General features: G+C 35.3%; 1 protein-coding gene across 9 annotated transcripts in view; it reads left to right on the forward strand.

The window, feature by feature from the left end:
• Nucleotides 1–12,142, forward strand: part of AKAP6 (A-kinase anchoring protein 6) — a 284,618-nt gene that overhangs the window by 183,194 nt on the left and 89,282 nt on the right. For all 9 annotated transcript variants that reach the window (XM_068684445.1, XM_068684446.1, XM_068684447.1 and 6 more), the window contains one exon: nt 10,045–10,193. In XM_068684445.1, the coding sequence (XP_068540546.1) occupies nt 10,045–10,193 (149 nt within the window). The remainder of the gene's footprint in view (nt 1–10,044; nt 10,194–12,142) is intronic.

The following is a 12,142-nucleotide window of genomic DNA, read 5'->3' on the forward strand; positions in this document are numbered from 1 at the left end:
CTTCATTTTCACAAACATTTGGTGTAAATTATACTGGTCAGAATTTCCATGCAGTTGTTCAGAAAATATATAGGGGAAGTGATAATGTCAATGTACATCTTTATCTGTTTTGTGTTACTGAGCTTTGTTTGCAGTGAATCCTTTATGTAAACTGTTTCTTTGTAGGAAGCAATTCATACTGACAATAAAATGTTTAATAGATAGTATCAAAATAGGCACAGCAGCTGTCCTAGAAAAATAGACATAGGCATTCTACAGTATGTCTAAATAAGACAAGTTTACCTTTTCCAGGGAAGTAATCAAAATACTTCTTTTTGGAGAACTAAGAGTATGAAAGGAAAATGTTTATGGTTCCCTACTGGCACACAGTTATGATTGACAGGAAAAACCAACATGTATGCCACATGAGACATCTTGTTCAGGAACTTTCAGGAGGGTAGTAAATTGGTGTTGGCACAAACACAAAAAAATAAAATGACTTGATTCAGCAGTTTTCAATTCTAAATCCCCAAGCTCCAAAGAAAGAAGTAAATATTCATCAAATGATCAAAATTTATATTGATTTTTATTCTGCATTAGCAGCTCAAAGTCAAGATTCTTGACAGGGTGGATGTCGGTTTGAATGATTCTCTTTGAAATAAGGATACAGGCACTGGGCTGAGTGCTACCGTGCATTCCTGAGCCATAGGAAAAGCCTATTAGAACCCTAGGAAGCTAAATTTTTTAGAGAATGGTATAAAGGCGTGCTTGTTCTGCAGTGTTTTGATAACTAAATCGTTGTTATTAGTATGTAAAGCAATTCTTGTCGTTCTTTCTTGACTCCATCCTTTCCATTATCATCTAGACAACTTTTCTGTAAACTTCAAAGGGAACTGTAGTTCATGTGCCATTGTAAGTCAGTTAATATCAGTACTTCCCAGAGTAAGTGTATTTAGAGTGAAGTGATAGTCTGGCAGGGCACAGGAAGCAAAGACTGTATCTTCATATTCTAAATCTTTAATTTTGCAGTTTCTGACAGGGAGTAAATAAAGGTCTTGGGAGAATGGGAGGGGGAAGGAGGGTGGAAATCCAGGGGAAGAGGATGAGGTGAGCATGAATGCAGCACTGAAACACAGAATGGATGACTGTGATTACTGAGCTGTAAGATTTAATGAGAAGGCCTGTATTAGAGTGAGGCAGAAAATCATAACCATCACCTCTAGTCTATAGGAGTATAATTGGATCTCATCCCCCAGCAAAAAAAAAAATAAATGAGTTAGTGACATTGTTACAAATTTAAATATATTGAAAATAAAAAGGAAGTTATCTCTATTACCGTACTTTTGCAATACACTTGTGTTTTTTTGTTGTTGTGTTCAAAATTTGTTGTCATAAAGTGTAAGAAGAGAATAGGAAGTGTATGTTTGGTGAGGTTGGGGTAAATAAAAAGCAAACTGAGGCTAAAATACTGTAACTATCAAAGTGTTAACAAATTTCCCAAATGTCCTAGGTGCTTACAATTCAGCAAACATCTTTAACAGCATAGCTTTAAAATTAAATTTTATAAACATTATGGGTAATGCTTTAATAGTATGCAAATTGCAGTGAAGTCAGCAGCGGCAAAGCTGACCTCTCAGCAATACAAATATTTTATGTTTAAAACAGTTATCTTTTTACAGTTCCCTCTACCTCAGTAGGTGCCAGGTGCATCAAGAGGCTCCTCATCTGAGGATCATAAACAATTCAAATGAGCAGCAGCTTCTGCTTGCTTTTTATACATGGCAAGGTAACTGTATGAATCAACATATTAAGCTGTTTTACTGTTGCTACAGTAATTTCCAGCCTTTGCTAGTATTTTTAAAAACTTTCACAAATTACTTTGCAAATTTTCAGTTTTGAATTTTTCTCAAAAACATATATACATATACATATATACATATGTATGTATATAAATAGCACAGTATTTGGATAGGGAAAGGATTTGGATAATATATGGAGAAACGTACTAAGCCTGCATTTCCCACTTTTTGTTAAATTCATTAATTAAGTAACGTGCAGGTTTTATCAATCTTCACGGTCTGCCTGTTCTTCCTTAATCTTGCAGGGAAAACAGTCCTGTGTTCTTATCTGCGCAATTTGGTATTGTTAGCAGTTCACTATTTAAAAAGTCAGAAATATTTTATAACCACTTCTCCCTGTTAGAGGAAAATAGTGATCTTAATTTAAATATACATGTATATATATATTGTATAGTAAGAAGACATTCCCATCTCTAGTAGTAATATGACACCAAATTAGTGTATATTCTAGGTGTGGAAAGAATCACCTTCAATTTCAGAACAAGTCAAATAAACATTCAGTAAGAATCTGAAGAGAGTAAGAAGTAAACTGTATGTAGGAGTTTGGACTTGAAAATGTTTGACACTACTGAGCCTCTCAAAGTATCAGATTCAAAATATTGAATCAAAAGAGATTTTAGCTCAAAATTTCTACAATTTTGTGTTAGCATGTACAAGAAATTGTCAAATAAGTTGTTAAATGAAATCTTTGTAATGATTAATTTAATAAATATGAAACATTTGTCAAGAACATAAAAGTTTAAAATGGAGCCACTTGGCAAAAATCAAACTATTTATGCACTACTTAAAATAATTACTATGTAGCATGCTCACAAATGATCTGGTGTAACATTTCATACTTTAATACAGCATATCATCTTAATAGTCATTTTTGCATTTTATGTAGGTTCCTTTCAGCATGATAAGTAATAGAAATGTGCAAAAATCTTGGTTCATGAAAAGATATCAAAACATAAAACAGGAATACTACTATAGTATGGTAAAAGTAATTAAAAGTCAATGTGTATTACTAAAGTAAATGCAGATTCATGCACCATTAGTTTAAAGAATAATCACCATATATTTACTTCAAAAAGAGATTTTTTTATATAACAATTTCAAGTAACTTGAAAGCCAAATTCTTCAAATTAGTCATCAGAATTCACTTTGCTATAAGTAAGTACAGCTCCCAGTGGTGAGAAGAGATTCCTCCAAAATATGCACAAAGTAGACCTCTGAGCAGTTTCCATGAAAAAAGGCCATAACATTTTTATACTAGCTCAGTCATACCTTCCTGAGATGTGTCGGGTAGTTTTCCCTTGGAGGTATTGGTTTTGTAAGAACTACTTCCCTCGTTTTTGTTTGTTTGTTTGTTTGTTTGGTTGGTTGGTTGGTTCTTACAAATGCCTGTGCCCATCACTGTAGGGATGGGGGCAGAGGAAGGTATGTGATCATGCCAGAGTTTCTCCTGAATGCATTTGCTGTCCTAAATTTTGACCATTTGTACCTTCAACCTTAAGTGCACAGCCATTTTGAATGCCCAGACCTGCAGATCTAGTTAGGTGCATGGCTGGTACATGTGGTTTAGTACCCCAACCTATTAGGGAAGCATGACTTTTAGAAATATCAGTGCTTTGCATGATAGCAGACTCTACAATCTCTTTTTAAGCTACTTCATTGTTCTAAAAGTGCAAATAAGGGAATGGTAGGAACAATCACAACTGTGCAAATAATGGAGGTTTTAATTAAGATTAAGTTTACAATTTTAGCACGCTGAGGGAAGGGTTTCTGTGTCTAACTAGTCTTTCCTCTTCCTGACTACTTCGAGATCTTGAGGCTGGCCTGGAAAGGTGTTCAAACTTGTATTTAAATACAGCACATCTGTGTTCTGACCTCCCAAAACAAATTGTTTTCTCTGTAGGACTGGAAAGAAACCACGGGAGAAGGTTGTGTTGATAAATTGCTTCTTTAATAGGATGAATTCTTCAGAGTTTGTAGGAGCGGGACTGTTGGGTCTTGCAATTCTGGTGGCATTCCAAGAGGTGTCACTGAAGAAAGCTGGAAGGCATGTGACAGTTTTGATTAAATGCACTCTAACCATTACATTGATGCATTCAACTGGATCTGAATATGTTAATTTGTGTATTCTGCCTGTTTTTAGCAAACACTCTTCTGTCATCCCAGCCCTCTCTGTGTGAGCTTCCTTGTCGGAGCAAACCTGTTCTCCACCTGGTTCCTGGTTATTATAAACCCTTCTTTTGCATCCTGCCAGTCACTGACAAGTTCTGTAGCTGGAGATGACCTGCAAGACAAAACTAGCAAAATATATTGCCCACTGTTAAATTTTCATTCTTATGAGGATTTTTTTTTCACCTCACAATTTTCAGATGCTATTGCCAAAACTATTCACAGTCCTGGAGAGGTTATTCCTTTCATACTTTCCTTCAATGTTTTTTGGTATTTGTGATAAAGAGAACTTCTCTGGATCAACAGCTGAGATCTGTTTGAAACACAGGTCATGCCATTCTCCTGTAGAGTATTTAATTTTATACTGAACAGAACCAAAGGCAGGGGGACGATCAGGAGTTAGACAGCAAAGGTCCTGATTTTAAATTAACACAATGGTCAGGACACCTCCATGGATTTGGTCAGACAATACTGTTGAGGCCACACAACTGATTGCATTTGCACTCCACTGTCCTGAAGTCACAGGTCATGTTCCTAATCTTTATAGCCAAAAAAAAAAACACCTATGTAGTTCTGAAAGCCAAGGGAAACCTTCCAAAATGTACTGCTGTTATTTACTGCCCCCCTTGCCCCCCCTTTTTTTTCTCGAATTAATTCCTGATCTGGGAACTGCCTGTGAAGGCAGTCCTGACTTGCTGTAACCTATCTAAAATTTCATTTTATAGCTCCTCTGGACAGGCTTCACTGTGCGGTTACTGCTGTTACTTAAACTCCACAATGAGTTTAAGTACCTTGATAAGTAAGAATGTTGTTGCCTTGTAATTCTGATTTTTCTGTGTTGAAGTTTCACATTGTTGTGATAGTTTTAGTACTCTGAAAAATACAGTGATAAAGTTATTACTGATATAAAAGCATTTCTGAGATTTATGATGATAAAAACACTTTGCTAAGATTTTAACTGGTAACAAGCATGCCCTGATTAACAGAATTAATTTCCTGCATGATCAAAACACAGTGTGTCCTTTGTAATAAGACTATCAGATGTTCAGCTCTCAGTCAACACAGTTTACGATATAGGATTATTTTTTAATCTGATTCAGTCCTGAAGAGAGTCTGCAAGATGAAGGATGTTAAAGGCAGGGGAGCCAGAAGCAGAAAGGGTAACAGACTAGGAAGAAATTAAACTGCAGCAAGGTCGCTGTTTACATTTTGCAGAGGAAGGGGAGGTGGGTGGGGGAATACCAGTTAAAATACCTGAGTAACCTCTTGGAAGTCCTACTTCTACCCTCAGTGTTTCCAGAAGCAGAAGACATGTTGGCTGGCTGTGGGGATGGAGTAGTGGATGATCAGTCTGTACAGTCTTTGGACAAATTCTTGCCTGCCAAATAACTATCAGCTGCATCTCCATGGAATATATTTTGAGCTGTGTACTCTGCAATATCATTTTATTCACTAGCTGCAGACAGAGCCCAGTCATTTCGTGTCCTAGAATTAGACCTTCTCCACCACTTTTTAATGTGGACAGATAACCAGAATACTGTGTCAGAAAACAGAAAAAAATGCTTGAAAGTAGCATTTATGTGGTCATATGCATTGATTTACTTAATTCTGGTAAGGAATTACTCCCAATTCTATCTGTGGATGTAAATTACAAGGATGTACCAAACATCCTTGTAATACTGAATTACAAAGTGTACCAAGCTGGGATATGCATCCTTTTAGAAGGATGCAGCTGAGTACTTGTACTTCTATAAACTACACATGCGGATGAGCCTTCTAAGTCTACATGCTGCATAACGCCCTCTGACCGCTTCCATTTTTGGGGAAAGCTAGAACTTGTGCTTTAAGTTGAGACAATATTTTTATACAGTTTAAGGTTAACCAATGGCAGAAAAATTAAATTATGCCTGTATTTCATATGCAATTCTGTAGCAATTACAGTGTAATGTACAAGTGGTACAGCTTTTTCTCCCTTTTCAAAGTCAAGTGAATATAGTATAATTTGTATATTTAAAAAAGAATAGTTTGCTTACAGTAATGTAGTTCCTAACAAAAGACATGATCCCTAGGAAACTGTTCGAAAACACTTTCTCTTCCGCACAAATTCAGAGATATTTATTCTAGCACATTCCAATATAAAAATTGTTTACAGCACAACAACATAACACTGAGTTCTTATCTTAATTTACATTGGTGTAAATTTTGAGTCTCATTTGCCATTCTCTATATAACCTTTCAATCTCCTTCCTCCCATGGTAACAGCCGTTATCCCATGTCTTGTCTTTCTCCTCTTCAGAATAAGGTCATTCTAACATGTACGTCTAACAAGAAATACAATGTATTTTCATTGATTGGTATTGTCTCTGATTACCCCTTCGTGTTATATAGTGATCTGTGTAGTAAAGGACGTTCTATGTTGTCATGCAAAGCCAGTCTTAAGGAGTAGAGTCTGTATGCCAGGCTCCCTCAGTTTATTTATAAGCTCTTGCTTTTTAGAAAATGAGCTCTCTGAAGATAGCCTTAAAAATATTTGCAGTTATTAACTCATCACTAGAACTCTGAATATTTGGCACAAGTGTAGAAAATGTTCACTGTTTTCCCACAGACTACTGTTTTTCATAGTCATGTACAGATGTTGGGTCCTCCAGGCTCAGAAAAATCAGAGTGTTTTGTCATTTGATTATTGGAAATATCTCAGGTTAATTTACAACTGAATCTTGTAAACTCATTCCGTCTTGGTAGGACAGTGACGATTAGAGTTTGTGTAACGAAACCACAAACCATTACCCCATCACCAGCATCTTTGTGATTATGTCTTTATTGCAAAAATGTCACTTGTAGGATAGGAGGACCATGAAGTGGAAAACAACTGCTGAGCATCATTCCTTGCTTTTTTTCTTTTTTTCTTTTTTTTTGGTATGTTCAGTCTATCACTTCAGCATTTGGGTATTAAGAGTAAATGAATGATTGCCTCCCATCCAATTTCTATTACGTATATTTGGAATGATGCATATCTTAGCAGGCTTTCTTAGGATTTGCTAGACATCCACATCTATAGTGGTGTGTTTGCGATAGAGATTAAGTTCTTAGAGTTGCCTTAAGTAACATGAAAGCATATGTAGGGCAATCTGAAAAGGCACTCTCAAAATAAGCTAGAGGGTAAAACAAGTAGCTGTTCTGTTGGTTAGCAATTAATAAAGATGCTACTGTTATTTTGCCAGAATACTGCAAAAATGATCCTTCGTTCTTATTAAAGATTTTAAGATGAAAATAAACTACAGTAGATTTACTGCATACATGCTGTGTACTGTTTTCTAGATCGTGCCTTGTGCCAGTTAGTTCAGATTCTGCAGAATGTAGCTTTTTGAGACTTAAACTGATCAATACCTACTTGAGGTCTTCAAAGCCTCTTTGGATTTGCAGCTGATATCAGTAGAACAGGGACAAAAAATGCTTAAGTACAACAGTGAGATGGATGAATTCATACAGACAAGAAATCAGAGAGATACATCTGAAACTCTATAATGCCCAAGTTTGAGTTGCTGTAAGTATCTGCAATAGTTGAAGACAGCAAGTGGGTTTAAAAACAGAGATAGTTGATTTATAGAGGGATCGTATTTTTGTGCTACAAGGACTGGGACAAAATTACTTGTATTCAGGATTCATAGTGTGTGATGTTAATGGAGTTCATAATCCTCAGTAGAAAAGGGTTCGCGAAATAGCATGTGTTTGATTAAGGCTGAGATTTAATTCATATATGGGAGGTTACTGAGTCTAAATTACCTGTGAATTTCCTGCTTTTGGACTACTTAGGGGAAGTGTTGGGTTTTATTCTGTGTACATAATTTAAAGATCAGAAAAAAAATCGTAGGAATAAAGCAAGAAGTATAATCACTTGTCTCCACTTCCAAGTCCATCTTGAAAAGCAGTGAAATTGTTTGCTTTAAATTATCCAGAAGGTTTCAATTCTAGTCTTAAAACAGTCATATAAGATATATATATAAGATATATATAAGATATATATATATATATATATATATATATATAAAGGCAATTGTTTTGGAAAGTTATCAATCTTTCAAATTAAGGCATGAGACTGTAAATGTCATGCCCAATCATAACTAAAATGAAAACAAACTGAATAAGTCCTTTCTAATAAGGCTATCAATTTCCTCTTTTAATTTATTCTTATGTGGACAGTACAAAATACTCAGCTGAAAGATTATCCTGGTCGGTGAAGAATACTTCCAAAAAAGGAGTTTAATCAGAAATCCCTGTAGAGAAGGAGATTGTTTATCACCTTAAAGAAAAAGATACTTGGAGGTAGGAGGGGAACAGGAAGGTAATGGCATGTGTTTATTGCTTCTTTTGGTCATTTCTGAGTTGTATAAGCCACAGTTCCAATTATAGTTTCTAAAAGTAGTATGTTTTATAGCTCTTTCCAACCTTAGCAGCCTACTCTGACTAACTAGAACAGTCCCAACTAGTTTTGCGTGCCAGTAATGCTTCTTCATGGGTAACCCTGTATGGTTTCATTTTCACTGTTTTAGACTAGATATGAAAACTTTGTATTCTGCTTGTGTATGCACTAACATGTTTTACTTGGGATTTTTATCTTGGAAAGTTTGCTAGTTTTTTTGTTTAATTTCTAAAAACATATTGGGATTTACTGCCAAACATAATGAATTTCACTGTAAGAAGCTGTAAGTGTTTGGAAGAAAAAATTGAAAAGGAAATGGGTTTTCCAAATAGCTGTATTATTACTCAGCAAAAATTGCATCAATGCTAAAGTAAGGTATATGCAAATATATACAACTGTTACTGAGCCATTTGAACCTTTCAGACTTTCTCCACTGCCATTCTTTAGTGCCTGCTTCCCTTCACTTGCCTACATTTTTCCTGAGTCTGGATTTTGCACATTTTCCTTCTCTACTCTAGCTCTTTCCCTGCTTTCTCTTTATAGCCACCATTCTTCCACAGACTGGTAACTCTGCCGTGCTGTCAACAACCAAGCAAACTCTTCACTTACCTGTCTACAGCCACAGAAAATACAAGAATTTTTGCACAGAATTGCCTCCATGCTCGTTGTGTTTACTTGCCATGGTACCAAATAGTTCAGCAGGCATTCTCCTACTAATAGAAATGAGTATGTAGTAACACAGAAGTAGCAGTTTTTGAAGCATTGTCAGAATTCGTAATGTGTTTTTCTTTCACTGAAGCATATTAAAAGAAAACAACAGCATATTGGTCCCCAAGTGCTTTTGAACTTACTCTACCCTCTGTTCTCTTCCCTGTTCCTAGGGCACATAGCAGATGTGTGGCACATAGCAGATTTCATCCTCTTATCATCTGGTTCTCTGAGTTGCAGAATCAAACTGATCACCACAGCTGCAATAAATAAAGTGTCTTTTCAATAAGTTATCATGCCAAATATTATTCAAAATTCTTCTGGCCAGGCAGAGTTTGATGGAAAACACCATTTCTAACTTATTGCCTTTATATTTGCAATCAAATTTGCTGAGTAATCATGGACACCAGCTATGGGAAAGCAGAGTGTGAATAATGCCAAGTTGCTTGTTTTCGTTTACACTTACTACTTAAAACTGCCTACAACAATATGATTTTCATTAATTACAAGGCACGGGCAATGTGTTGAAAAGATCAGTCTTGAAGCCTTTGAGAAATGTTTATACATGTACCTGTTCAGACATAGTGTGTCGTTTCTAATTTAATTTTCATTAACATCCAGACATTTTTATGCAATGTTTGATGGGGTATAGATCTCATAGATTACCTAGCACATGCCATTATAGTTATCTAAATACTTCAGTTCTAGCAATTGGGAATACACTGTACTTTTATCTGACTTACTGCTTCAACCTTTTTTACTATAATGCAAAGAGAAAAATGATGGTGTGTATTCTCCTCTGTGTTAAAACTGTTGCAATCCAAAAGCTGTTTTAAATGCATTCTTTCTGAATTTAAAAATAATAATAAAAAAAAATCTATTGTTTTTTTTTTTTTTCTTTTCTTTCTCTAGGCTGAGGTTCAGCTATGCTATCTGGAAGCACAAAGAGATGCTGTTGAACAGATGTCCTTAAAGCTGTACAGCGAGCAGTACAACAGTAGTAGCAAGCGAAAGGAAGAGTTTGCTGATATGTCAAAAGTTCACACAGTGGGAAGTAATGGGTAGGGAACTATTCTTTTTGTTGTTTTATTCTCACTGATCTGTATTTTTTTTTACATGATATACTTTTTCTTGCTTCTAGTTAACCAGGATTTTTCTTCCTGGGTCAAGAAGCAGGGGAAAAGTCTCTCTATATATTTATTTTTTTCATATATTAATGCAGAAATCAATGAGTTCTGGTTAATTTATCTAATTCATGGTTTGTTCATGGGACTACCTAACACTATCTAATAGCAATCCATTATTTGATTAAAAATAAATGTAATGTCTTTTCATTCAATCTTTTCTCCTGTTATGTCTTTATTTCTTTTGATTTCTTAGCATCTTCTAAGGAAATGTCTTTATAACTTGTTAACATCACTGTAAGACAATTCTCTCTAACCGTAATTCTACTAGTGACTAGGAAAATTGAATATGAGGCTTTATATAAAAAAATATATACATATAATATATTTATAAATAAATATATATATGTGCGTATAAATATATACGCACATGCATATATGTAAGTGAACTTACAGTTCCCAGTTTAAGCATCCCAGTTTTGCACATCTAGAAAGCTGCAATTTTAACTGTTTTCACTTGAGTTGGTCATCTCAGTCTGACTTAATAAATGTAAACACACACATACACTATACATGTAAGTGCCTATATGTATATATATAAATATAAATATTAAAAGAAACCCTTTACTGACAACTTGAGGAAAGAATCTTGGACAGATTAATCACTGAAATGGAGTCTTGAATGGCTGCCTCTCCTTTTTTTCACAACAAAGAAAATGTTTTGTAGTTCTGGTTTAAGACTTTTTCTAGGAGGCTTTTAGAAAACCGTATCTGCTAACTGCTAGTTCCTCTAAATGTACGTAAGAACAGCCCTGTGAGTTCATAATAGTATGGGGTAAAAGCAGTTCAAAGGAGCTGACTAGTTCTCATTGTTTGGGTACATCCTCATTTGGATACAAGTTTTCTTGTAACCAGAAAATTCAGTAGAACTTTTACCTTCAATTTTGTGTTCAAGGAAAGTCACTGACCAAGATGCTCTTACCCCGATAACTTCCTTTTTCAATTGTTAACTCAATGTTGAGGTCTTGGAAACATAGTTTTATTAAATTACCAACTGTAAAGATAAATGAGCCTTGTAAACATCCCCTCTTATTATACGGAAAGATGACTGTTTTAGAAAAGTTGATGTGGGCTAATTATGTAGGATTACTGAGATCTTGATTACATATGCAGAAATCTGTCAGATTCTCAAACACGCTAGTGCAGCTATTGCCAACCATAAAAATAATTTGTTCTGAATTGGTGTGTATATGTATATAAATGTGCACTGGGGGCTAAATGTTCAAAAACATCTTATAATTTTGCAGTCGGAATTGAATATGAGCAAGATTTGAGGTTGGAATTTTGCATGGGACATAAGACAATAAGAGACATTTGATTTTATTGAGGATAGGGGCTATAAAGCTTTAAGCCTCATGGAAAAATCCAGTCTGTAATTCTATGTATCATATGTGTAAAGCAGATAGTAAAGCTCTTAGCTGCATTCATTTACACTCGTAATTTCATGCTTATTACTAGCACTGGTGATCTACTGGTGTTCCCTGTTTCTGTGCTGTGGCCACCTTTCTGGGCCAGACAGGAGGCACATAGATACAATATAATGTATTTGGCCATTATAGAAAACATGGGGGCTAAATTCAGATGATAAACATTTGAACCAGTCTGAGTTATTGAACACAAAGGAAATGCTTTTTACCTACAGATATATCTCTTTGAAATAAGGTTTATTCAGTATTTCCCTACTGTACAAAACATGTGGACAGAAATTCTGTAGTCGGATGAGCCAGCATCTGTTACTAGGAGAACTGAGATCTCTACAGAGAACAGGCCATTCAGATAACTGGGAAAATTAGGGTATCTATCTGTTAGCAATTGTGGACATTTGG

Source organism: Anas acuta, chromosome 5, assembly GCF_963932015.1.
Source record: "Anas acuta chromosome 5, bAnaAcu1.1, whole genome shotgun sequence".
Taxonomy (NCBI): Eukaryota; Metazoa; Chordata; class Aves; order Anseriformes; family Anatidae; genus Anas; species Anas acuta.